The sequence below is a fragment of the Emys orbicularis genome, chromosome 5, assembly GCF_028017835.1.
Source record: "Emys orbicularis isolate rEmyOrb1 chromosome 5, rEmyOrb1.hap1, whole genome shotgun sequence".
In the NCBI taxonomy this organism is placed as follows: Eukaryota; Metazoa; Chordata; order Testudines; family Emydidae; genus Emys; species Emys orbicularis.
Window position 1 is genome coordinate 67,729,369 of NC_088687.1, and position 26,951 is coordinate 67,756,319.

The following is a 26,951-nucleotide window of genomic DNA, read 5'->3' on the forward strand; positions in this document are numbered from 1 at the left end:
GAAGTTGAATACTACCCTGAACAACTGTCTCCTATCCCTGCCTCTGCCAGAGTTCCAATGTGATGCTAGTCAAGTGAAAACCAAACTTTCCACAGATGGTCACTAATTGGGTGTTCCTCATTTTCTGGGTGCCCAACTTGAGATATTGGGGTCTGATTTGCAGATGAGCACTCACTGCTGCAGTTGAAGTCAATGGGAGCCGTGGTTTGAACATATAAAAGGCTATATAGTGCCAAATACTTTGAAAAAAAAAATCAGGTCTTAAACATCTCAAATTAAGCATCTAAAATTGGTGGATATTTTTGACTTTATTTCCTCTGTGCCTCAGTTCCCAAGCAGGAAGTTGGAGATAATGCTACCTCTTCCCCTCACAAAGAGGTCATGAAGGTAAATTCAGAGCAGGAATATGAACCTGGATCTCCCCACATGAGTGCCCTGACCACCGGGCTAGAGAATCAGTCTGGGAATGTCTGCACTGCAGCTGGGAAAGGTGAATCCCGGCATTGGTATATAGACTCTCTCTAGCTCTGCTTGAGCTAGCACTCAAAAAATAGCAGCATGGATGCTGCTGCATGGGTAGCAACTTGGGATAGCTGCCCAACTCCAAGCCCACCTGGGCTCCTGGGACTGAGATCAGGCTGCTATCCCAAGCCACCACCCATACCACAATGTCCACACTGCTAAATTCAGAGCACTAGCTCAAGCTGAGCTAGTGCAAATCTGTCTACTCGTGCTGGGAATCACATCTCCCAGCTGCAGCACAGCCATACCCAGACTGACTCTCTAGCCTGGTGGTCATGGCACTCATCTGGGATGTAGAAGACCCACATTCATGCTCCTGCCAGGGCCAGCTCTAGGCACCAGCAAACTAAGCACATGCTTGGGGCGGCATTCCGGACACCTTTTTTTTTTTTTTTTTTTGCTTTGGCGGTTGCGCTCCCGGGAGGTGTTTTTTTTTGTTTTTTTTTGGCTTGGGGCGGCAAAAAACCTAGAGCCGGCCCTGGCTCCTGCTTTGAATTTCAATTCATGAAACCTTTGTGTACCTCAGTTCAGGCTAGCCCGAGTATTTCTATCTGCACTGGGAATTACAGCTACATTATGGACATAACCACCCTTCCTTTCTGCCCATATGAATATAGTTCCAACAGGAAAGAGAGAGTGCGAGAAAGAGGCACTGAGTGAACTGGGTGAAATTCCAGAAACTTTTCTGGCTTTTACATGTAGTAGAGATACATTTAGAAGGCATATGATTTGTCACTGGCACTTTTCTGGAGTGAGGACTGACACCATTTGAAACATTAGTCACAGTAAGAATGAGTGATTTTATTGTGCTTTACAACACAACTCAACTCAACTCACAAGAACATCCTACACTGTTTTACTTCAGAAAATCTCAGGAACTTAGTCAATTGATTTAAATCCTAGGGAAACAGGAGGAGAGATCATACTGAAACTGACATTCATTTTCATTGTCGGTTAAGATTATCACTCATTTCACTTTTGATCTTGGCTATATTGGAGACAGGATATCCACAGTTAAATGCTACTACATCTGGAGGGTTTCGACTAGCAATGACAGTTTCCTTCATCAGCCCAGATGACTTCAAGTGCTCATGTGCTTTCCTATATAGGAACAGACATAAGCATATGCTTAAATACTTTCATAAATCAGGCTTTTACCTAAGGGGCACAAACGAAAGTTAACTACCCAATGAGTTCATTGCTAGCTTGTTTAACTCCAAAAGAAGGGTATATGCAACGCAAAATACCACCACCACAACTGGCAGTAAAAGACTTAAAAAAAATCAGAGAGGCCAAGAATTTAATTAGTATACAGAAAGAACTTCCAGCTTTCCCGCAGAATAACCCCTCAAGAAAAACATTGGCCAAGACTTGACTTAGACACAAGCACAAGCAAATAGCTCTTTTGGGCCCCAGGTTTCTACGGACTACGTGAACCAGCCAAACTGCAGCTCATTGGCCTTCTCTTTGATGCCAGAGGAGATAAATATCCCTGTGTGATGCTGTATGGAATCCAGGGGACACTTTAGAATATTATGAATACAAATATTGTAAAATTGCAATGAGTTATGCCAGATATACCATGTAAGATAGCTGCAAAAATGTTATGATTTGCCAGATATGATACTCTTGTTTATAAGTTTGTATCACTGTTTGTATTATGAGTTATAGATATGTATGTATATGTATGTCAAACTTGGGCTATACTTCTGGGTGACACCCCCAGACAGTTTGGCATCAGCTCTGCCTAGCTTGCTTGATGGCCCATTAAGGACCATCAGCTATACAACTGACCCATTGAGAGAAGGCAGAGGATACACCTCATGCATGGGCATGCCTATGGACAGAAAAGGCTTCCAAGCCATGTGCTGGAGGACCTTTGCTACAAACTGAAGCTCTGAACAAAGGACTGAATGACCCATCCAAGCTGTGGATGTATTCCAGAGGGACTTTCAAACCAGCAAACTCACCAATACGGCTAGGAACCTCATGGACTTTGAATCTTTGTTTGTATGAGACTGTTTTACCATTTAACATCTCTCTTCTTGTTCTCTCTTTTTTCTTTATAATAAACCTTTAGTTTTAGATACTAAAGGATTGGCTGGCAGTGTAGTATTTTGGATAAGATCCAAACCTATACTGACCTGGTAATTTGACTGACCTTTAAGGGTCAGAAGAACATTTTGTATATGTGAGCAGAGTTTTTTAAATAACTTCTCACTGTACTGCACCTAGGTGTTGATCGGGAGCCAGAGAACTGGAATGAAATAAAGGGGGCTGTGTGAGTTCTTTTTTTTGCTTCTTGATCTTCTTGATAACCAGTGTGGGGGATCAGAAACAGTTTGTGACTGGTTGGGGAGTTTAACTTCAGTGTTACCCACCAATTTTGGGAGTATCTGCTCTCCCTTTTATAGCCTGCCCTGACCTTGGCATTCCAGTGAGGACTTCCCCAGGCACAACGGGTCACACCCTATTCCACATCTTCCTGCAGGAGAACAGGAGGTGGTGGCCTCATACATTATGGAATTAATAAAATGTGAATATTTACAAAACAAAAAAGATGAATAATCATGATCATCTTATTATAACCTCTTTTTCCTTACATCTATTGTTTATTAGCCTCAATTGCTGTCTTGTCTAAAAGTAGATAGTAAACTCTTCAGGGCAGCAACTGCATCTTTTATCTGTTCTCTAAAGCAAAGCATGCACGTTACGGCATCACTAATATATAATTAAGAAGGATATAATAAAATGTTGTGTATGTGCTAAATGATAGGACTGGCCTTGAAAATGAGGCATGAGTTATGCCGAAGTTTATACTGACCCTGCCTGTGCCCTGTAGATAAAAGCTTGAGTTAGGAAAGCATATACTTAAGTCCATTGTTATATAAGAAAGCACAGGAGCACATGAAGTCAATGGGGCTTAAGTATTTTCCTCAATAGAGATGTTTTCCTAAATCAAAATCAGAGAGAGGACCTCCATCTCTCATTACCAGAAGCTTAAAACATTTTTAATGTATAGTATGTTTATAATATATATTTTCAATCACGTGATTTGAATAGTGGAAAAAACTAATTTGGTTCCATCAAAGGTAACTGAATGTGTTCCCTATGGCAGATAAAACAATGGAGAAGTTTTTCTACTAAAAACAAGCCTATCACCCTGACCACTATAGATGTCTTTCCATCCCACCCATCTTTTTCCTAAATCATTTTTAGTTTTCTGCTCTTTTTTTCCCTTTTATCTTTGATTATAAGAACTTTGGGGTAGGCACTATGCATTTTTATATTTTTGTACAACATTTAGGAAATAATAAGGCCCAATAAAAAGTGAAGTAGGTACAGCAGTAGCTAAAGACCCATAGCATGTCCCTACTTGTGCCACAGGTGTGAAAGTGCACCAAAGTTTGGAAAGGAAACTCAACATGATGGAAGAAACAGGTAAGGGCAAAAACTTAAAGACTAGAGGCAATAACAAGCGAGAGGGAGTGTGGCAATACCAGATTTCATCTCAATGATGATCATCTTCAAAATGAAAGTGAGGAGCTATATATTGAATGATGCTACAGCATTCTTTCAGAAAGCTGTTTGGATGCGGAGGGCAATGGTATGACTAAAGATAGTAGTCCTGGCTGTGTAAATAGGGATACAAGGTATTGAAGGCAGTAAGAAGAAAGAATGGTATTACCATATAAGGAAAAAAATAAAATGCCAGTCTTTTTAGGTCTCAGAGCTTTGATACAATAGAGGAATAATACAGTTTAGGAACCTTTCATCTCTGAGGTAGTGGATGCTGCTGTAATTCAACTCCAAGTAGTGGGTTATATATAAAAGGATAGACCCCATCAGCGCTAAAGAAATAGATCAGTAATATTGTATTGGTAAATATAAGAACTGACCGTGACTGGATCAAAATCTCGTAACAAGGATTTTGAAGATTAAACTGTTACTTGGAAAATTTGATCAAAATGCCTACTACCCTGCTTGTATCTTTTGGAAAAAATGAGTGCTAATACTATAATAAAATTAAAATACTAAACTAAAGTTAGGAGTTTTTTTTTTTAAATGAATTAACGTGCAATAACTATGTTGTCACAGATATTACCTTTCATTTCATCTGTGAATAAAAGATGAAGTTAATTTACTATCCATGTAGGCACTGCATGAATTAAAGAGTATTCCGTGAGATTCTAAAACATAGAATGTGTGTGAGAGTAAAAATTTGAGGAAGGAAAATGGGAGACAGAACTTTCAGTAGATAAAAAGAGACAGCCCCTGAAGAACCAGGGGTGGGGAAAGAGGAAGAGAGAGAGAGAAAGACTGCTGGGGAGCAGACCCCCAGTCCACAATGGCTGGGATATCTAGGATAAGCTAGGCCTACCTAAGCATTAGATAAAATAGATATGCGGGTAGACTTATTGTGTTAAGCCCCTTTTCTCTTTGTTCCTTACAGTTGAGCTTAAACCATTCTTCCTTTAGAATAGGCTGTTTTGCATCACTGTATTCACTGCTGGTCACAGCTCCTGAAGGGAAGACTTGCAGGATGCCACGCCCACTGAGCAATCACAGTTGGTACACAGAGTGTACCCTGGACCTGGTCTAAAGAGTAGGGAAAATCATGAGATTCCATCCAGAATAGATGAAGGCAAGAGGTCTAACACCTGAGGGGGATGCACTCAGAGAGATCAAAGGTGCAGCTAGCCCTGTGACATATATTTAAATTGTGCTTGTCCTATATCTAGTATAAACATTCCAAGTATAAATCAGAGTTTTGTTTACGCTGCTGTGCTTCATGAGAAGTCAGACACTATGCCTCCACTTGTGCTTGCAGTGTAAGATTTTTGGTAATATATTAAAAAGGTGTATTCCTCATCTGAGTTTAAAGTTTTTTCTATAGCTTCAATGCCTCACCCTGGGAAACAGCAGTCAACTTCATAAGTCAATTTACCAATACATAACAAGTCTCCCACCACCATAACTGGAATGTATTCAAACTGCGACAATATCAAAATATGAAAGAATAATTATGAGTTTTAAAAAATATCCCACTAAATGTTTTCATTTGTCCTATTTTAAACCAGTAAATACAAAAAAAGAAAACAATATCTATCTTGACATCTGATACTCTAAACAGTACGTCATGAATAAGAGTGTGAAGCAAATCTCATTCTTCATCATTACTCTATCTGACATGCTTAACCTGCTTTTGGATCAAGTCATTTTAGGAGAATTTCCCTCTTTTTCATCAGTATACATTCTTCTGGATGGCCCACAAGCATAATGAGTAAATACAGTAGCAAAACAAAACATGGCTTCTGGGGACTTAATCAAGTGTAAAATTGTTTCATCTTTTTGTTATAGTACTGCAAAAAATGCACTTCAATATGTCTAGTTGAGTTTGATGAAGCATATTAAAAGCCCAAATACCTTTCAGTGAACACTTATGGCAAATAAAAAAGGTGGTTTACTGTTTATAAAAGGTCAATCCCACCATATGGGAACTACTGCATTCTTCACCAGAAAAGCACAATTTTATTCCCATGTCTCCCCATAATACTTTGGATCCTTGTTCTCGCTCTCACCCCCCCCCCCCCCACACACACACCAGTATAAAGTAACTTAAATAACAAAAAAATCTGCAACAAGAAAACAAGCAGAGTTTATAAATGGGCATTAAATAATAGTTTGTTTTATGTGTGAGAGAACAGATAGCTAGAAAGTGAGTTTGCCAGATGCAATTTATAGCTAAGGATACGATTCTATCATGGAGGTCACGGATTCCATGACTCTCCGGAAACCTCCGTGACTTCTTCTGCAACAGCAGGGTTGAAGCAGCTGTCAGCCCCAGCGCTGCCAAGCAGTGCTGGGGTTGGGTCAGCCCCCCCTGGGGCTGGAGCAGCAGTGGTCATCCCCTGTAGCAAGAGCAGTGTCAGTGCTGGAACAGCTGGCAGGAGCAGTGGTCCTCAGGGCTGCCAGAGCAGCAGCTGGGGTTCGATCATCCCCTGCAGCAGGAGCAGAAGTGGGACTGGAGAAGCTGCTGGAGGTCAGCAGCTGGCAGTGCTCCGACTGTTAGTCTTCTCTTCCACCACGGTATTTTTAGTAAAAGTCAGGGCCAGGTAGTGGGCTTCCATGAATTTTTGTTTATTGCCTGCAACCTGTCCATGATTTTTTCCAAAAATACCTGTAACAGAATGTTAACCTTATTCATAGCTAACCACCAGAGGGCCAATGTATTATCTTCTTTTATTCTGGTTAACTTGAAGTCTGATCCTGCAAGGTACCAAATCACTTCAACCATGACTGAATTTTCCTATTGTTACAAATTGTTTAGATGTTTTGAATTACTGTTATTTTTGAGAGAGGGAAAAAGATGAAATTTAAATCAGTATGGTCTAGATTGTGCAAACTTTACCCATCCTGGGATAGCACTGCCCACGTGAGTAGTCCCATTAGTGACCATTAAAATAGTTACATAAGTAAGTGTTCACTAACATGAGTAAAGACTCCACAATTTGTCATATATTTACACTGGACAACTGAGGTAAATATATTCTTGAGCTATAATGCTGTATTAAATTATAGTAAATCACAATAATTTGTTAATAACAAATCACATCAGGATTATGGCTGTTCAAATGAAAGGGAAAATGATTAATGTTTGGCCAACTTTGGATACTGTAATGATACATTATATAAATTAACTTTTGGGAAAGATCTCACTCTTGGAAATATCAGTTTTAACAATTCATAAAAGGAGACCGCTTTACCACAGCAAAAGCTGTATTGTGGGAAGAAATTTCATGATTGGTGAACCAAAATATTGCAATCAGGAACCAAATCCTGCTGTCCTTATTTCCATGAAGTCTCCAACTGATTCATCTGAGTTGTTCACTAGTAAGGAATTACTGTATATAGCACTTTACATACTCTGAGATAAAAGGGGCTTAGATAATGCAGCAAAGCTTTCCGGTTGCTACAATACTTCAGTGCTGCAAATTGGAACATCTGTGGAAATAGGATGCACTGAAATGTGTAACTAATAAAGTATAAAAATGGACAAAATCACTCCAGTATTCCTTGAGTGGGTTATATTAGATTAACATTCTCACACTTCTCCAATATTTCATATTTTTTAAAAGGCAGTAGATTTTTATATTGGTGATTGGTAACTGCATTGTAGAAATTGCAGTATTGCCACCCCAAGGGTTCAAAAATTAGGAATCAAGCACCTCACCCCTAAATCATGAGATTGTCTTAAAAATAATTCATTTGGGGTTTTTTATTTGTCTTCTGGTTTTTGAGCCTACTGGGTGAACTCTAGTCATATTTCAAGCTTTTTTTCCCAAGCATGAGGACTGGAAACTTTGGTTTTTAAATGGATGTTGAGATTATCATATATTTTGATTATTTCAGAAGTGGGGGCTTAAATAAAAAACCCAAATATTACAATAATTGCAACAAAGTCATGAGATTTCTCAACCATGAATTTGGAAGGTGGGAGGGTCTTGCAGTTTTTGCACCCAGGAAGGACAGTGTTTATTATTTGCACCCAGGAGACTGATGAGATTTTTGGCAGTAGGAAAGATATGCCTCTGCTCTCTTCTTCCCCACTGATGAACAAGATTAGAGGTGATAATTTCTAGATCTTTAATACCTCAGTCATTACCTCAACAACTGTCGTCAGCAACTAGTTGCCTCAGCAACTTTGCTGTATTGTCCACCACTGTTATCCACCATTGCTGGGATTATGTATAATGGATGTTTCCATTAACTAACAGTTGTACAGTTAATATTTAAATCTTCATGGAAGATCTTACAGCTACTGTCTGAATCTGTTTGCACACTTAGGAAAACAATCCTCCATTAATTTACACTCTGTTCACATTATAAAGATTCTCTTTACGCACATCAAGGTTAAAAGATGGCAGATTCTGTGACAAATTCCATGGTAACTGAAATGTGGAATACACAGTATCCTGAATACTTATATATATTTTTAACAAGATTCTCAAACCACAGTGAAGTACATTAATTTTCTCAGCATGCATTATTTTCCATTGGTTCTAAGCAGTGCTTTTTTATTTATTTTATTTTATTATTAGAGAAAATGTAGAGTTTATGAAAGAATTGGGGAGATGAGGGAGCAGACGCCAATTCAAAAATACTTTGACTCAGGAATGAGGAAGTTTACCCATAGAGTTCTGTAAATGCTTCTTGATCCTGACAGTCAACACTTTCAACACTACTATTTTAGTCTGCATCTTCTCACTCAAAGACTGCCAGTCATTCAAAATCATCTAGTGGATTTGTAGTGTAAACAAATGAGGACTAGTATGAAATAGTGTGAACCTATGAAGCTGGTTTGCAGTTGTGAAATAAAGAAGGATTTGAAATGCAGTCTCCCTTTAGTGGAAGTCAAGTATACTATATCATATCACCTTCTGCTTCAAGGGTCAATAATATATTTATTCTAGGTATCTGGAATGTATAAACTTTTATTCCAGTCAAACACATACACACACACACACAGTTTCAGAGATATGACTTTTTGGGGGGGGGGATTTAGCTCACTATATATCTATCTATATCTATATATATGAGATGGTTCAAATCCACCCAAAAAGCCACAACAGCTCTGAAGTTGCTGGTGGGAAAAGGATTACTTTGTTTTTTTGAAGATTGTAATACAACTTGAAATGATTAGAGGTCTCCTCTCTATTGATATGCAACTTCCATTAATAGGAAGTATGTATGTTAGGTAGGGAAAGAAGAGACAAGACCTTGAGTTGATAGTAAAAATGATGACTAGAGCTTAAAAAGTTACCTTTATTAACAATAAATCCTCATCTTAAAACTTGGGCATTATGTCCCACTGTTATTCACTTTTCCAACCCATTTGTAAACAATTTCCAACACTGACACTCCACTTTACACACACGCGCACACACACACACACACACACACACACACACAGTTGTGCTATTCATATGATTAACTGCATATTACTTTTATCTTCTCCTTTAACCAACTGACTTTCATTTGGCTCATTAACACATCTCTGCTAAGACTATATCTAACTTGCCTTCAGAATACCTCCAATCGTTTTTGTTTCTTTCTTTCTTTTTTTCTTCTTTAAATAAAGTAGATGCTAGAGACAGGTTTTCTTTTTTCCACCAAACTACTTAGTTGACTGAGATCGGCAATGTTTGGACCAGTGACAGGTTCAAGGACATATATTTCATGATAGATTTAAAATTTGGAGTTTGCTGGCATACAAAAGCTATGAATCCCTCTTCCTAATAGTATAAGACATATGCATCTAGCCCTCTTAGATAATTAAATATTGGACCTAACATTATGATATAACATATAGAAAATATATTTTAGGTATTTTAGAAAGTTTTTTTAAAATTTGTCTGTAGAATTGCATTAACTAACTAGGCTACCTGGCTTTACAGGTGAAGAGATATGACTAACAGTACCAATAATGTATTTTTAAGCACTTCTGTTTTCCCCTGTAAAATGTGGCATGTAAGTTGTTGTGTCAGTACAGTGGCAGACCAGGCATTGCACCTGAGCTTACTCAGCCTACTGGGGCTGTTAGTCTATTCCTGGTCCCCAGGAATCTGTAAGCCCTCTATGCTCTTAAATCCGTTAGGGGGCATGGTAGGGAAACCAAGTCCTACCCACTCCACTGGTTTCCAGCTCAGGGCCCTCAAGCTGGATCAGGGTTTGTTGACTCTGGCTGTGGCCTGAGCTCCTTCCTACCTTCCCCTGGGTTTCCGCAGACTCTTCAGTGTGTTGGTCTGGTCATCTCTATCTAAGATGTTGTACCCAAGTAGCTTTTCAGCAGCTTGCTGACAGGAGTTCCCTTTTCCAGCCAGTTCACTTTTCTGGTAGCCTCCCTGCCCCTCTGCTTCCCAGCTCTTTTTTCTCTTAGCTGTTACGAGGATGTCAACAAGTGGTGGCCAGGAGTGCCTGTGTTAACCCTTTGGTTGCTGGGCTGACATGGGGTACATACACCCCATGACATGTTATATACAGAATGGGGTGGTATGAAGATTATATTGGGATACAATGTTAAGTAGTGCAGTTCAGCATGGTCAACATTTTTACAGATTTTTTAAATTTCCTGACTTATTTAGATCTTAACATTGTCTTAATGCCTCAGGATAATAATAATCCTTTTCAAGCAGTCTTAAATCCTTGAGTGAAGTCTCACATCTACTAAGCCTACATGTACGAATCAAATGAAGGAAAAGGGTTGCATCAAAGGCACCACATACCACATATCTACACCACACTAGAGATTTTACAAACTTAACCACAAGCAAAGTTAAGAAGTATTGTGCTGATGAAAGCAAAATCCAAATCTTACCTGAGAGAGTTCATTACTGTCCACAAGTCCATTGTTGTCAGAATCGAAATATTTAAACATTTGATCCACCAGCAATTTCTTTAAAATCATTTTATCTTCAGTGTTTTTTTCTTTTGCTTGAGCAATGTATCTCTGGTTTTGTAGATCCAACAACATATTTTTCACTTTGCTGTATTCAGTGGATGTGCACTTGTCCCCTGGAAAGGAAATGCACAAGATAATTTTGAAGCCGATTTTAAAAATTGTTTACATGGATAAAGAAAATATGCAAATACAGAAGACAGTGATATCTTCTACTACTAACACTGTCCAACAGGGTTGATGCTCACTAGAAGTACAAATGAAAACAGCAATGCACCCACATGCTAGAGATCTGTTCTATGAAGGCTGAATCCAAATCAGTGGGAGGCTTTTCATTTACTTACATGTGCTTTGGGTGAGGCCAAATAGGATTATAAAGATGTAACAATCATATGTGGTTGCTTAGTTGTCTGTCTCACAAGACTTTCCATTAAACACATTTTGTAACAACTTAAACAGTGTCCAACAGCCTGCTATTCTTTTCACTGTAGGTCATTTTAGAGCTGGACTATCTGAAGATTTCCATAACATTTTATACATAATACATTTTGTATTCATATTAATAAAGTATATATTGCAATACAATATATGTGGTAATGATGGTAGACATGATAAAATGATGTATTACAAAATGTATATAGTTCATAACAGGATTTGACTTCAAAAACAGAAGTGACAACTGTGAGTACTCATAAACCAACCCAAACTCTTTATCCACTTGGAATACAAATTTAATTTTAATAGGGGAGAGAGGGTAAGAGGGAGCAGGAATATCTGTGACGTACGATCTAGTAGAGACAGAAAGTGGGCAAGTTAATATCTTTTATTGGACCAGCTTCTGTTAGTCCACTAAAAGATATTACCTCAGCCATCTTATGTCTCTCATATCCTGGGATCAACACAGCTATGACAGAACTGCATACAAAAAAATCTAGTTTATTCCTTTCATTGTCAGGTATTTCTATAAACCAGGGACTACATTATGCACATGTTCTTGTTACAGTGATTATAGAAGCTATTTTCTCTACAACAAAAATGTAATAAAACCTCCTCATTTCCTCTAACCTCCATCACGCACATACAGGCCACATTTCAAGGTGAGGGGAGAAGTTTTGTTGTAATATTCAAAACAAGGTTCAGGTTTCAAGACAGAGTTGTTTCCTGAGATCACAGAAATCACAGAAATGTAGGGCTAGAAGGGACCTCCGAAAATCATGTAGTCCCTGTCTGAGGCAGGATTAAGTATACTAGACCATTCCTGCCAGATTTTGTCTAACCTGTTCTCAAAAAGTTTTAATGATGGGGAATCCACAACCTCCCTACATAGCCTGTTCCAGTGCTTAACTATCCTTATAGTTAGAAAGATTTTCTAATGTTTAACCTAAATATCCCTTTCTGCAAACTAAGCCAATTTCTTCTTATCCTACCCACAGTGGACACGGAGAACAATTGATCACTGTCCTCTCATAACAAACTTTTACATATTTGAAGACTGTTATGTCCCTTTCAGTCTTCCTTAGACTAAACATGCTCAATTCCTTTTAATCTTTCCTCAGAGGTCATGTTTTCTAAACCTCTTACCATTTTTTGTTGCCCTCCTCTGGTCTCTCTCCAGTTTTATCACAATACTCCAGCTAAGGTCTCACTAGTTCAGAGTAGATCAAAATAATTTTATTTTGTGTCTTACGTATGACACTCCTATTAACAGCCCCTTCTTCCCCACCACTTGATATTTTTCTCTATTTGCAACAGCATCACACATAAAAAAATAAGAACAGCCATGCTAGGTCAGACCAAAGATCCATACAGCCCAGTATCCTGTCTTCTGACAGTGGCCATTCCAGGTGCTTCAGAGGGAATGAACAGAACAGGTAATCAACAAGTGATCCGTCCCCTGTTGCCAATTCCCAGCTTCTGGCAAACAGAGGCAAAAGACACCATCCCTGCCAATCATGGCTAATAGCCATTGATGGACCTATCCTCCATATATTTCTCTAGTTCTTTTTTGAACCCTGTTATAGGCTTGGCCTTCACCACATCCTCTGGTAAAGAGTTCCACAGGGTGACTGTGTGAAGAAATACTTCCTTTTGTTTGTTTTAAAAGTGCTGCCTATTAATTTAATTTGGTGACTCCTAGTTCTTGTGCTGTGAGAAGGAGTAAATAACACTTCCTTATTTACTTTCTACAAACCAGTTGTGATTTTATAGACCTCTATCATATCCCCTCTTAGTCGTCTCTTTTCTAAGCTGAAAAGTCCCAGTCTTATTAATCTCTCCTCATATGGAAGCTGTTCGATGCCCCTAATAATTTTTGTTGCCCGTTTCTGAACCTTTTCCAATTCCAATATATCTTTTTTTGAGATGGGGCAACCACATCTGCACGCAGTATTCAAGATGCGGGTGTGCCATGGATTTATATAGAGGCAACATGAAATTCTGTCTTATCTATCCCGTTCTTATTGATTCCCAATATTCTGTTAGCTTTTTTGACTGCTGCTGAACATTGAGTGGTTGTTTTCCAAGAACTATTCACAATGACTCCAAGATCTCTTGATCTTGTTGACTCATATTCAATTTGTGATCCACTATAACCCCCATGTCCTATTCTGATGTACTGCTGCCTAGTCAGTTATTCCCCATTTTGTATTTGTGCATTTGGCATTTTCTTCCTAAAGTGCACTACTTTGCACTTTATTGATTTACATCTTGATTCAGATCAGCTCTTAAATTGTTCAAGGTCATTTTGAATTCTAATCCTGTCAAATAAAGTGCTGGCAACCCGTCCCAGATCATCTGCAAATTTCATAAATGTACTTTCTACTCCATTATCCAAGTCATTAATGAATATATTGACTAGTAGTAGACCCAGGACAGACCCCTGAAGGACCCCACTTGATATGTCCTCCCAGTTTGACAGCAAACCGTTGATAACTTCTCTGTGAATATAGCCTGTCAACCAGTTGTGCATCCACCTTATAGTAATTTCACTGAGACCATATTTCTCTAGTTTGGTTATGAGAATGTCACCTGAGACTGTGTCAAAAGCCTTATTAAAGTCAAGATATATTGCATTTATTGCTCCTCCCTATCTATTAGGCCAATTATCCTGTCAAAGAAGGAAACTAAATTGGTTTGGCCACTCTGTATCATATGCCCTTGAGGAGAGTGGCACAAGGACATGGCTGGCGCAGGTATAGCCCCAACAGACACTGCTGGTCAAAATATTCCAATTGCACACCACAAGTAGGATTCATACAAAGACTTAAAGTAGAATCACATCTAATATTTATTGTGTCTTACAAGCTCTTAGTTTCTCAGAGCTGGATAATATATGTAGATCCTGCCTCATGGGTCATATGTATGCTCTGTGACCAAAGGGTTAACAGTCTACGCCATCAGTTTTGCAAAGGATTCCATCTATCTTAGGACAGATTCCTTGTGGTTAAAGCACTGTACTGAGACTCAGGAGATCTCAGTTCAATTCCTATTTCTGACACAGACATCATATGTGACCTTAGACAAGTTTTGTATAGTTTTTGAAAAGAGAATAAGGTTAACTAACGAAACCATCTCTAGTGTAGACTTAGGTCAATATATTTTACTTTGTTAGCTGGTCCAAGCTGACTCTAGGGTCTCCCATCTGTATAGTTGAGATAACACTTCTAATACACAGGAGTATTATAAAGCTGTAAACATTATTATGTGGGAAGGATTCACATGGGGAACATCAAGTCTTCTTGTAGACACAAAATTACTTAAAGTTTGACTTTAATTTGAGATAAAAATCATAACGCTTAAACAGTGAAAGTTCAATATTTTTACTTTAAATGTCACTACACGTACTAAGGTACTAATTATGCAAGCGAATTTTATTGAAAGAATTCAATCACTTACTCATGAAGACATTTTTCATGACTTAATTAAAACCATTTTAGTTCTCAAGTTTGAACAGGTCAGTTACTTGAACTAATTACACTTATTATGGACAGGGAGAGGAGGAATATAGAATTTTTTCCTGTGTCTTTTATTTACATAGCTTGCTTATCTCAAATTGACTACAACAGTCATATTTAGACAAAGCGGAGTACATAATTATAATCTACATCTAGATTTGACAATGATGGGGAATCTATTGTTTCTGCTCTACATTAACTGACTACATACAGAGCGATATATGGCATTTACTACTGGCATAATAATTTAGATACTGTCTTTTAGGTGATTCACAATGACTATAGATTAAGGGAGGGATGCAGTTAAACTCTTGCCTAAACTCTTGCCTGCAATCACTCTAATTACACTATAACAGTGTCACTGTCAACTAAATACCTTAAATTACCCCTTATCGGTTCTTAAAATGGTTTATACTTACCACACTGATAAATCATGTCTTCATGGACAAAATACTTCCCTAGGAACAGAAATTGCCAGCCTTAACTAAAAGTCTGTTATGGAGTTTCTACAATCAAGGTAATTTCTGGTCCCTATATCTTTGGTTTCTGTTGGAAATTTAATATTTTTTTCCTAAGGGGAAATCATAACCATTGGTATAACTTGCTGGTTACAAAAAACCAACCAACCAACCAGAGTTTTTATTGTGTTCGTATATCATTTATGATTGTTAGGTTAAACAATTTTAATGTGAAAAAAGATTTAGGAAAGAAACAGTTTGTAGTTAATGTGAGACAGAAATGGGTAGCTAATTATTGTATAGATTCTGAAACATTAATAACAAGGCTTGTCAGTGGCCAGCCAGCTATAAACGAAGTAAATATAATCGGCAAAGTAATTTTATGTGTCTATAGCCCATCTCCTACAGATTATCATTTTAGACTAGACTTCAGTGTTTAAGCCTATTCTTTCTATGGTGTTGTTTCAGTAATATAATAGCTGTAATTTCCTTGCACTGTGTACCTGTTCACTCTACAGATCAACCTGATTCTGAATTACAATTCCAGCCACAATAGTAATGTGCCATCCAATATCTTCTCCATCTCTTTGAGACTGATATACAATAATTGTCAATATTTAATCACCAAAGCACAGTCATTTTTTCAAAACATAAAATAATAGCAATTTATTGTTTTAAAAAAAAACCCTCTTTGTCTGAATCAGTTAGGATTTAAACAGATACCATTGCACTTCTCACACACAATACAAATAAAATAGGGTGACAACTGTAATTAAGATGCTCTAGTTGTATAGATTCTTTCCCAGTTAGGTCTGTGCTGTTTGTGACCTTAGCAAATTATTTAACCTCTCTCTGCCTCATTTCCCATCTACAAAATGAGAATAATACTCCCCTAGTTCACAGAAAGAGCACTCAATTCAAAATACTTTGAAGTTATTGTGTACAAAAGCATTATATAAAAGTATTGTCAATAATTATGTTAGTCTATTCCTGCCTGAGAAATTATAAAAGAAAATAACTCCTAACACATGCAATAAGTTTTCTGTTACCATTGTTTTTGTTTGTTTCTTTTCAATTGTTCAGGACAGCTATCAATAAATAATGCAAAAATAGCCTGAATGTGTTGACCTTCAGGCATGCTGCAAAAGCCATCAATTTGACAATACTTCAGGGGAGGGCTGACTCCAGGGCATTTTGGTGGAGAAGGATTATGTATAATTTACGGATGTACTTACTGGCTAGTATGCTAACTTATTTTATTGTATTATATTACTGACTGATACCCCCTATAAATTTTAAGTTTTCATTGTTGGATTGCTTAGAGGTTATACATATGTATTTACATATTCTAAATAAAAATAAATATATAAATAAAAATTGTAACTACTTTTCAACACATGCTCCAATTCTTTAGCCTACATTTTCTCTACAGAGTTTCCTCTTAACATTATGACAAGTCAAAGAAATGAGGATGGGTAGAAAGGTACAGACTACCATTGGCATTCTTTAAGAGTAAGAATGAATCAAGAACCTGCACAACCTGTGACAATTCTATAGAAAAGTGTGGTTATGTCTAACTTTCCTTACCATTCTTTCTTTTTCATTGTATTTGACAGAAAGAACTTAGCTTATGTTGAACTTTGCTACCTTGTATCAAAGTTGCTGTGAAGACTCTGGAAACTTTGGTATAATGTGTACCTCAACATCACTAGGTGTCCCTGCAGAATATTTTTGTTTTATGTTAGCAGCAGTTTAATCTTTAGTAAACCTTTTGGTTTAAGATTATTACATTTGTTATATAACAAGTTTATATTAGAATATTGACTTAAAATAATTTGGTGTTAGTCCTCTTTATCTGTAAAATAAGTATAACCATCAGAGATCATTTTCTGTGCATTTGACCTGTCTCTCCAATTACCATCCCATTTCCTTTCTTTTCACCTCTAAGCTCCTTGAAATTTCATTTAGAACTGCTGCTTTGACTTCCTCTCTTCCAGCTCATTCCTATATTCCCTCTAATTTATATAAATACAATAAGAATACACAATACTGTAGTATAGTGTAAAGCTTGTACTGGCATAAGTTGGCATTGCCAAAATTATTTTAAAATGGTGAAGCTATGTCATTCCAAATGAGTGCCAATAAAGTCTTATCTACCATACCATCATTTATGCTCAATATGTCCTACATGCCACAGAAAATTATGTTTTAGAGAGTCTTTTAAAAAATTGGGATAACTTTTTGCATGCTTCTGCCTATATAGCTCAATGCCTTAGTCAGCGTGAGTCCAATTGTACAGGAGTCATAGGGAGAGAAAAATCAATTAAAATTTCACACACCTCTAAAAATGATCACAAGTATTTTTGGGGGGGTATTTCAGTGTGTCATGACTTTAATATTATTGAGACTTCCAGAGCTAGACAGTAGCGATAGGCATCCAGATGGGAAGCTATGAATCTTCCCTTTCCAAAAATATAAAGCTCCTATTCCTAACTGTGCAGCTAGATAACAGATCATAAACCTATCAGCCTTGATCTAATACTGAATATTGCCATTTATATGGGCCTCAAGAAAACTACACATTTCAGGGGAAAGGAAAAAAACATTCCTCTGTCATTTAAAAAATATGATTTTTAAAATAGCATCTGTTTGAAACTACTCATAGGTTCAGAAGTTTAGTATTAGTCTGGGCAAAGATGAATTAGTGTGTGAAGGGACAGCGACTGGCACCACATGCTTAACTCTAAGTACATAGGTAGTCATGCTGACTTCAAAGGAACTATTATTTAATACTTGCATTGTTGTTGCAGCTGGGAGCCCAAGTCATGGACTAGCTCCCCATTTTGTTAAATATTACACAAACACAACAAAAAGGCAGTGTTTGCCCCAAAGAGCTTACAATCTACGCATAATACAACAAGTGGATATAATAGATGGAAAGGGAGAGCACAAGGAACCAGACAGTGCTGGTCAGTATGATAGGCAAAGGCCTCAGCAACCCATTGAATATTTATTTTCAAGTTTGTTTGTAGGACACATGGCAAACTGTTTTAAGTGGAGAGCTTTAAAGGAAGGGCAATGAGGTGGCTCTGCAGATATTTATGGGTGAGAGACAGCATGGTGGAAAAGAACAAAGATGCTTGTTTGAAAATTTAACCAGTAGATGATGAAGGCTTGAATTTTTGACAGAGCAGAGGCATGAGTTGACATCTCAGTAGCATATGACTGTTGGTAAGCAGGGTGGGGACAGGATATGAAGGCTTTGAAAGTGAAGACAAGTAATTTGTCTTTAATTACTGGGGAAGTCATGGAGGGGTGAAACGAGAGGGATGACATGGCTAAAGTGAGGAGCCAGAAAAATGATCTCTGCAGGAGCATTTTGAATAGTTACAAGTGAAGCAAGATTGTATTTGTCAAGACCAGAGAAGAGGATATTGCAGCAATGAAGAGGCAAGAATTTCAGCTGTGTGGTAGAGAAGAAAAGCTGTATCTTAGGGTATTACAAAGGAAGTCACAGCAATATTTAAACACAGCCTGGATGTGAGGACCTATCGCGAGGCCAGAGTCAAAAGATGGTTATGGGTCTGAGTAACAAACAGAATGCTTGCATTCTTCATGGTGACTGAGGGCATATCCATACTTTTAACTGGAGATGTAAATTCCATCTCGAGGAGACATACCTGTATGAGCTCTGATCATGTTAGCATGATAAAAATAAAGGGTAGCTGCAGCAGTCCAAGCAACCCAGGGGCTAGCCATCTTGAGTACATATTTAGCAACTTAGTCTTGGGGTGGCTAGCCCCTCCTGCTGCTTTTAGTGCACTAGATCAGTCACAACTAATGTGGGTATATATCCTCAAGCTGGAATTTACACCTGCAGCTTGAAGTGTAGACATACTCAAAGAAAGGAGGGAGGGGGAAAGAGCATGGGATGAAAGATTAACAGCTCAGTTTTAAGAACGAGGAGTACTTGTGGCACCTTAGAGACTAACACATTTATTTGGGCATAAGCTTTTGTGGGATAAAACCCACTTTATCAGATGTATGCAGTGGAAAATACAGTAGGAAGATTATATATATATATATATATATATATATATATATATATATATATATGAACATGAAAAAATGGGGGTTGCCATACCAACTCTAACAAGACTAAACAATTAAGGTGAGCTATTATCAGCAGGAGAAAAAAAACTTTTGTAGTGAGAATCAGGATGGCCCATTTCAAACAGTTGACAAGAGGGTGTGAGTAACAATAGGGGGGAAATTAGCATTAGTTCTTTTTGCTGATACAGACTAACATGGCTACCACTCTGAAACCTGAAGCTCAGTTTTAGTCACACTGAGCTTAAACTCACAGCTAGAATTCACAAGATTACTCACATGCTTAGGTATAAACTCATGCTTGCATGCTTTGCTAGATCAAAGCCATTGTGGCTGTTTTTTCCCCATCTCCCCCTTTGTGAACCTGCACGAAGGAGCTGGGTACAATCTTGCCCTTAATGTTGCTCATAACCATTACAATCTTGAAAAAAAATTAAAAGGAGATACTACTGGTAAATACTAATTATAGTCTGTGTTTTATTCTTTTCCATCTTTAACATTTGCCTGAATGCTCCATGGGAGGAAGTAATCCAGCTATGAAGTTTTCAGGTTCTTGCATCTACAACATTCCCCCCCCCACCCCTTAATATGTACGATTTCACCACTTTTTTATTGGCTTCATACTGGGTTTTAGATAATATAGCTTTATTTTTTGTGAAATGCATGCAGAAACTTAAATAACGTTAAACAGGAGTAAAAGAGCTGTCACTCCTCTGTCCCCCAGTTCATATATTTAATTTTTGAAATATGGATAGGTTTGGATTGGGGAGTGTTAATGAGAGTTCAAATTTAGTGAAAAAGTGGAAAGATTTGCCTATTTGTTTCCTTCCACTCTATGCAATTTATTCTTTTAGCTCTGTGTTAGTTACCAAGGAAACAGTTGTAAAGTGGTTTTTTTAAGTGCTATTGTCCTCATAGGCTGAGTTTTGAATAGATGTTTGCCTATTATGCATAAGAAAAGTAAATATTTGACAATTTAAGTTTTATTTAATTTGTAAAGGGAGCAGAAACATTGACAATTAATTAGATTATACTTATGAAAAATTAGTTAGGAAAGGAAATACTGTACAAGCATTACAACTTTGTGTGAAGAAATATTTCTGATTGCTCTAAATAAGGGTATTCTAGGAAATGGTTTTTAACATCTCAAATTATAAAATATTACTTATCTCAGAGGTTTCTGGAAAATACTTGAGTGTGTAGAGAGAAAAGATGGTGTCATAAAAAATAAAAGGGGCTATTTAACTCCCACCTTGCAGGGTCCTATAGCCCGGGCTGCAGCCTGACCCCGAACATCTACACCGCAGTTAAACAGCCCATTAGCCTGAGATACAATAGCCAAAGTCAGGTGTCATGGGAAAGTCATATGATTTTAATTGCAGCACAGACATACCTAAAGAGGCTAAGTGACTTACCCAAGGTTACACAGGAAGTGTTTGCCATAACATGGCCAAACCTAGAAGTTCCAAGTAAGCTTCCAAGCTTAAGCTGGAACAAATTACAGTTTTCAGAGTGCTAAAAGATGCACTTAAAAATATCTTTTTATAATATAATAATATTATAGGATCTTTGACATCGGTAAACAACTTTGTGAAAATTGGGGAATTACCTCAAGCCATATTAATTCCGAAACTGGAGATTTCTTCGACCTCGGTGGCATGTTACATTTCAGGTATTTACTTCAACGGAAGGATGTATGGGTGGTGTGCATGGGTGTATGAGCGCAAATGTGCACATCTATTACAGGTTGACAGACACAGAAGGGTAACCAGAAGTTACCTACTATAGGACAGGCCCAACAAAGAAAGTAACAGAATGTTACTAGCCGTCACCTACAGCCCCAACTAAAATTTCTCCAGTGCATCATCAAGGATCTACAACCTATCCTGAAGGAAAATCCCTCACTCTCACAGACCTTGGGAGACAGGCCAGTCCGCGCTTACAGACAACACCCCCCCCCCCAACCTGAAGCAAATACTCAGCAGCAACTACACCCCACACAACAAAAATACTAACCCAGGAACCAATCCCTGCAACAAACCCAGTTGCCAAGTTTGTCCGCATATCTATTCAAGGGACATCATCATAGGACCTAACCACATCAGCCACACCATCAGGGGCTCATTCACTTGCACATCTACCAATGTGATTCATGCCATCATGTGCTAGCAATGCCCCTCTGCCATGTACATTGGCCAAACCGAACAGTCTCTATGGAAAAGAATAAATGGACACAAATCAGACATCAAGAATTGTAACATTCAAAAACCAGTAAGAGAGCACTTCAATCTCCCTGGGCACTCAATAACAGACTTAAAAATGGCCATTCTTCAACAAAAAAACTTCAAAAGCAGACTTCAACGAGAAACTGCAGAACTGGAATTAATTTGCAAACTGGACACCATCAAATTAGGCCTGAATAAAGACTGGGAATGGATGGGTCACTACAAAAAGTAATTTTCTTGCTGCTGATACTCACTCCTTCTTGTCAACTGTTGGAAATGGGCGACGTCCACCTTGATTGCATTGGCCTCGTTAGCACTACAAAAGTAGTTTTCCCTCTCTTGATAGTCACCCCTTCTTGTCAACTGTTGAGAATAGGCCACTTCCACCATAATTAAATAGGCCTCATTAGCACTGAACCCCCACTTGGTAAGGCAACTCCCAACTTTTCATGTGCTGTAATATTAATACTGCTTACTGTATTTTTCACTCCATGCATCTGATGAAGTGGGGTTTAGCCCACAAAAGCTTATGCCCAAATAAATGTGTTAGTCTCTAAGGTGCCACAAGGACTCCTCATTGTTTTTGCTGATACAGACTAACACGGCTACCACTCTGACATCTATTACTACCACTTTTAGCATGTAATCAGGATTACTCTATTTATAAAAAGCTAAAAGAAGATTCTCTTTTAGCTCCAGATAATAGGTCTTTGTGTTTTTAGGACAGCAGAATCTGAATTTTATCTCCTTTATCAGTGTGAAATTGTAAGCACCTATGACATGCAGTGAAAATACATCTGATACATCCAGCAAGCTGCCATGATGGTTGTTATAATATAACAATATGTAATAAGCAACATATAGCACAATCACATACAATGAATTTATGATAATTTTGTCTCCTACAGATATTTGGTACCTGTAGTGGGGCAGCTGCCCCACTCCCTGAGAATTTAGGCTGTAGCAGGCCAGTGGGCCTGTGCAGACGAACAGCCAATAAGAAAAGGGCTTATTGGGAGCCAATCAGGGCCCAGATTGGAGAAAGCCAATCAGGGCCAGGCTCAGCCCTATAAAAAGGCTGCTCAGGGAGAGAGCAGGGAGTCTGTCCCAGGCCTTAGACAGGGGAAGGTCTGTCTCCAGAGGTGGGAGACTCGCATCTTGGACAGCGCAGTGCTGAGCAGGCCTGGGGGAGCAGAAGGGAACTCCAGCCTGGTGTCTGCCAGACTGCAGACCCGGAGGGGAAGGGCCTAGCCGGTGCGAGGGGCCGAAGGGAAAGCGTCCCAGGGATGTGGACAGACGAAGGGAGAGAAGGAGGGCAGGACAGCGGCCACTAGAGGGTCCCTGGGTTGGCACCCAGAGTAGTGGGCTGGCCTGGGTCCCCCCCTTGCCCTACACCCAGCTGATGGAAGTGGCCGTCTTGGGTTGCACCAACCCCCTGCCAAGAAGGGGGTGACTTTGGGGGTGCAGTTGCCCACATTGGCCAGGGCTCAGAGACAGCGGATTGACCTTCTCCCCCCCCCCACCCCGGAAGGGGGTGAGGATGGACTAAGGGGCACTGCTGGAGGGCAGTGGCTCAAAGAGGACACCACAAGTTGGGAGCAATACGGGTCCACACACCAGCAGAGGGCGAGATGACGGATGGGACACCACCAGGAGGGGGTGCTCCACTGGACTAAGCTAATTCCCGAAGACGACCAGCAGGGGGCGCTGGGTGGTGAGTCCCAACACCGTTAGAGTCCCATTACAAACATTTTCAGTTCATTATCATGTTGCTTCCACAACAGACTTGAGGTCAGATTCTGATTCTTATACTATGTAAGTCTTGAATAACTAATGTAGCATGATGTTTTTAAAGTTATTTAATTATGGCCAGAATATTTGTGTTTTTTTTTTAATTTTTCAGAGCTGTTAGAGTAATAATGCTGGTATCTCCAAAATATGTCTCAATATATTGAATTAAAAATATGTTTCAGATCAATAATTTGTCTGGTAATGACTTTGCCAGCTATATTTTCTGATTTTCAATAAAAAGGATTTCAAATGTAGAACTTGAAAACATACCCTCTAGATTTTGAAATTTCATTAGATTCTTGGTGTAAAACTCAAGTTTCTGAAAGTCTTAGACTGTTTTCCTTAATTAAGGATCAAGTTGACATGTATTTGTGTGTCATGTCTTGTCTACAGACACATATAGACAAATCTTCAGTACTTAAGAAATAACTTACAGTATGCAGATACATTATTCAGTCTCATCCAACAGATAATGTCCCGGTTAAGGCAAACATGATTAGAGGCAGAATTAAATAATTCAGAATGTCAAAAGTTACTTTACATAACTTGTCTGAATGTGGTATTTGCCAGATTCTGACCTCAGTTACATATTAATCACAGAGTTGCACAAAGTAACAAATAGTTTGACTCTGATTACATTTTCTAGTAATTACTGATGACTCTGCATGAGTAACAGAGTCTAATGATTATTTTTTCCTTACTGCAAAAGTGTTGTTATATTTAAAGACTTTATACTTTTCCCTTTTTTTAGCATTATCTTGCATTTATATTATTTCAATAGATGAAATCACTTCATATTAAATGCCATAGAGCAACATAATTGAACCTTTAAATCAGACCAAGTTACCTAAAGCTGTGTTTTCATTGACTTTCTACTATTTGTTCAATGTTCTTTGATTATACAGAATAGGTATCCTCTAACAATATTGGTAATCGAAGTTAAAAGAAAAGAATCAGGTTGTTTCAGGAAATAATATATCTGTGTAACTTTGTTAAAGAAAATACTTAATCCAGATACTTCATTTAATTACACTTAGGTTTTTTTTTTAATATTTATCAGTTCTAAGGAGGCAGTGTGGGAATTACTTTAGCCCCTTTTTCAATTATTTTTGATCCTCACCATCAAGATCTCTTTTGTTTTATTTTTCTACTTGCCCCCTTGAACTTGCAACCTCAACAGCACGGAACACCTCTATACGTAACTTTAACAAAAAATTAACCCTGGAGTTCTCTATACTTTCCATTCACTCAATTTATCAAAGAAAACAAATAAGAGTGAGAGACATAAAAGCATCCTGTCCCCAAGGAAGACATTGCTGAAAGCAAAGGTCAAGACAGGAGTTCAAAGTGGTGCTTTATTTTCCTCTCTAGTGGAGTTAGCCCAACTGTTGCTGTCATACCTTCTCCCATAGGGCCTGGATATTTTTGCCTTTCAATATTTATTCATAATAATACTATAAAAGCATAAAATACCTCAGTTTTAACATGTTAAAATAAATATTGAAAGGCAAAAGAGCCCAAATCCAGAAGGAAAATGCTTTAGGACTTGAAAGGCTACCATAACAAAGATAGAGGAAAGTTGTTCTCTATTGCCACAGAGGGCAGGACAAGAGGCAGTGGATTCAAAGTACAGCATAGCAAATTTAAATTAAATCTCAGGAAAAACTTCCTAACTGTAAGAACAGTAGGACAATGGAACAGACTGCCTAGGGAGATTGTGGAAGCGCCTTCCCTGGAGGTTTTCAAAAGGAGGCTGGATAACCATCTATCTTGGATGGTTTAGACACAACAAATCCTGCAACTTGGCAGGGGGTTGGACTAGATGACCCCTGTGGTTCCTTCTGACACTGTGGTTCTAAGGCAGTGTTGAGTTAGCCACAAATCTACAGACTGTTCGCTTTTGTTTCTTGTCATCTCTGCCACAGGGCTATATTGCTATCCTTTCACACAGTATCTGGAAAAGGGAAATGTGGGTTATATTAAGCCACTATTTTCAATGTTTCCCAAAGGTTCACCATATACTTGGCCAATCAGTTATTCTCTAGAGAGACTCAGCTTTCATTAAAAATACAACAAAATTGTGAAGTGAGTGAAACCAATGAGTTTGCAGAGATATCTGAAGTGTGAACTGCCCCATTCATTGCAATGGCTGCTCAATCAGTCCCCTTACTTTAAAACTTTCATACTGTTAACTATCTCAGTGCTCATATTAAAACAAGTAATTATCATATTATGAAGCATTTTCCTTGGGGGTATGTAGGAAGAACTAAATACTACAGTAATAGGCCATACTATAAAATCCCTAAATTGCCATGGGATCATGGAAGATGTGTAGGTAATTAACAGCACATGGTAGAGTGCATGAGAGGAGGGTAGCTATTGGTTTCATTTTCATGAAGGGGGATCAGTTTTCAAAAGTATGAATCACAACTTTATTAATATTCACCATTTTATTTTTAACTTGAATACTGATGTATCCATTAATACCAGGGTACAAAATATACGAGAATGACAGAGTAGGTGGCAATGGTGGTGGGTGGGGGGGGGGGGGGCTATACATGAAAAAAGCCATAGAATCAAATAAAATATTATGCCACTATATAAATCCATGATACATGCACTCCTTGTATACTGTGCACAGTTCCAGTCACCCCCATCTCAATATAAGAAATGGAAAAGATACACACACAAAAAACAACAAAAATGATGAGCTATATGGAACAGCTTTCACATGAACAGAGATTAAAAAGACTGGACCTGTTCAGTTTAGAGAAGAGATGACTAACGGGGAATATGATAGAGGTGTATAAAATTATGAATGTTAGGGATAAAGTGAACAGGGAAGTGTTATTTACTCCATCACATGAACTAGGGGTCACCCAATGGAATTAATAGGTAGCATGTTTAAAAGAATCATAAAAAAGTTCTTCACACAATGCAGTCAACCTGTGGAACTCATTGCCATGGGATGTTGTGAAGGCTAAAAGTATAACTGGATTCAAAAAAGAATTAAATACATTCATGGAGTATAGGTCCATCAAATGTCTATTGGGAAAGATAGTCAGGGATGCAACCTGATGCTCCTGGTGTCCCTAAACTTTTTTTTTTTTTTTTTTTTTTTTGACAGAAGCTGGGACTAGACAACAGGTGATGGATTACTCAAAACTGCCCTGTTCTGTTCATTCCCTCTAAAGCATCTGGCACCAGCCATTGCTAGAGACAGGATGGACTGGACTAGATGGAGCATTATTATGACCCAGTATGGCCGTTCTTATGTTATGTAAAATTAGCAGTATTTACACACTGAGTTTCAAACTCTTTTTTTCAGCCAAACACAGTTCAGAAATAGATTAGTATTTTTTCTTTGAACTTTAAAACAATTTTTTTTAAAATAGGCTTTTACAAACAAATGGAACATTAGCCCAAATGGAGA

General features: G+C 38.2%; 1 protein-coding gene across 2 annotated transcripts in view; it reads right to left on the reverse strand.

Annotated features, from left to right (window-relative positions):
- FSTL5 (follistatin like 5) overlaps positions 1-26,951 on the reverse strand; it is a 526,494-nt gene that overhangs the window by 242,192 nt on the left and 257,351 nt on the right. For both annotated transcript variants that reach the window (XM_065405185.1, XM_065405184.1), the window contains exon 4: positions 10,901-11,097. In XM_065405185.1, coding sequence (XP_065261257.1) covers positions 10,901-11,097 — 197 coding nt within the window. The remainder of the gene's footprint in view (positions 1-10,900; positions 11,098-26,951) is intronic.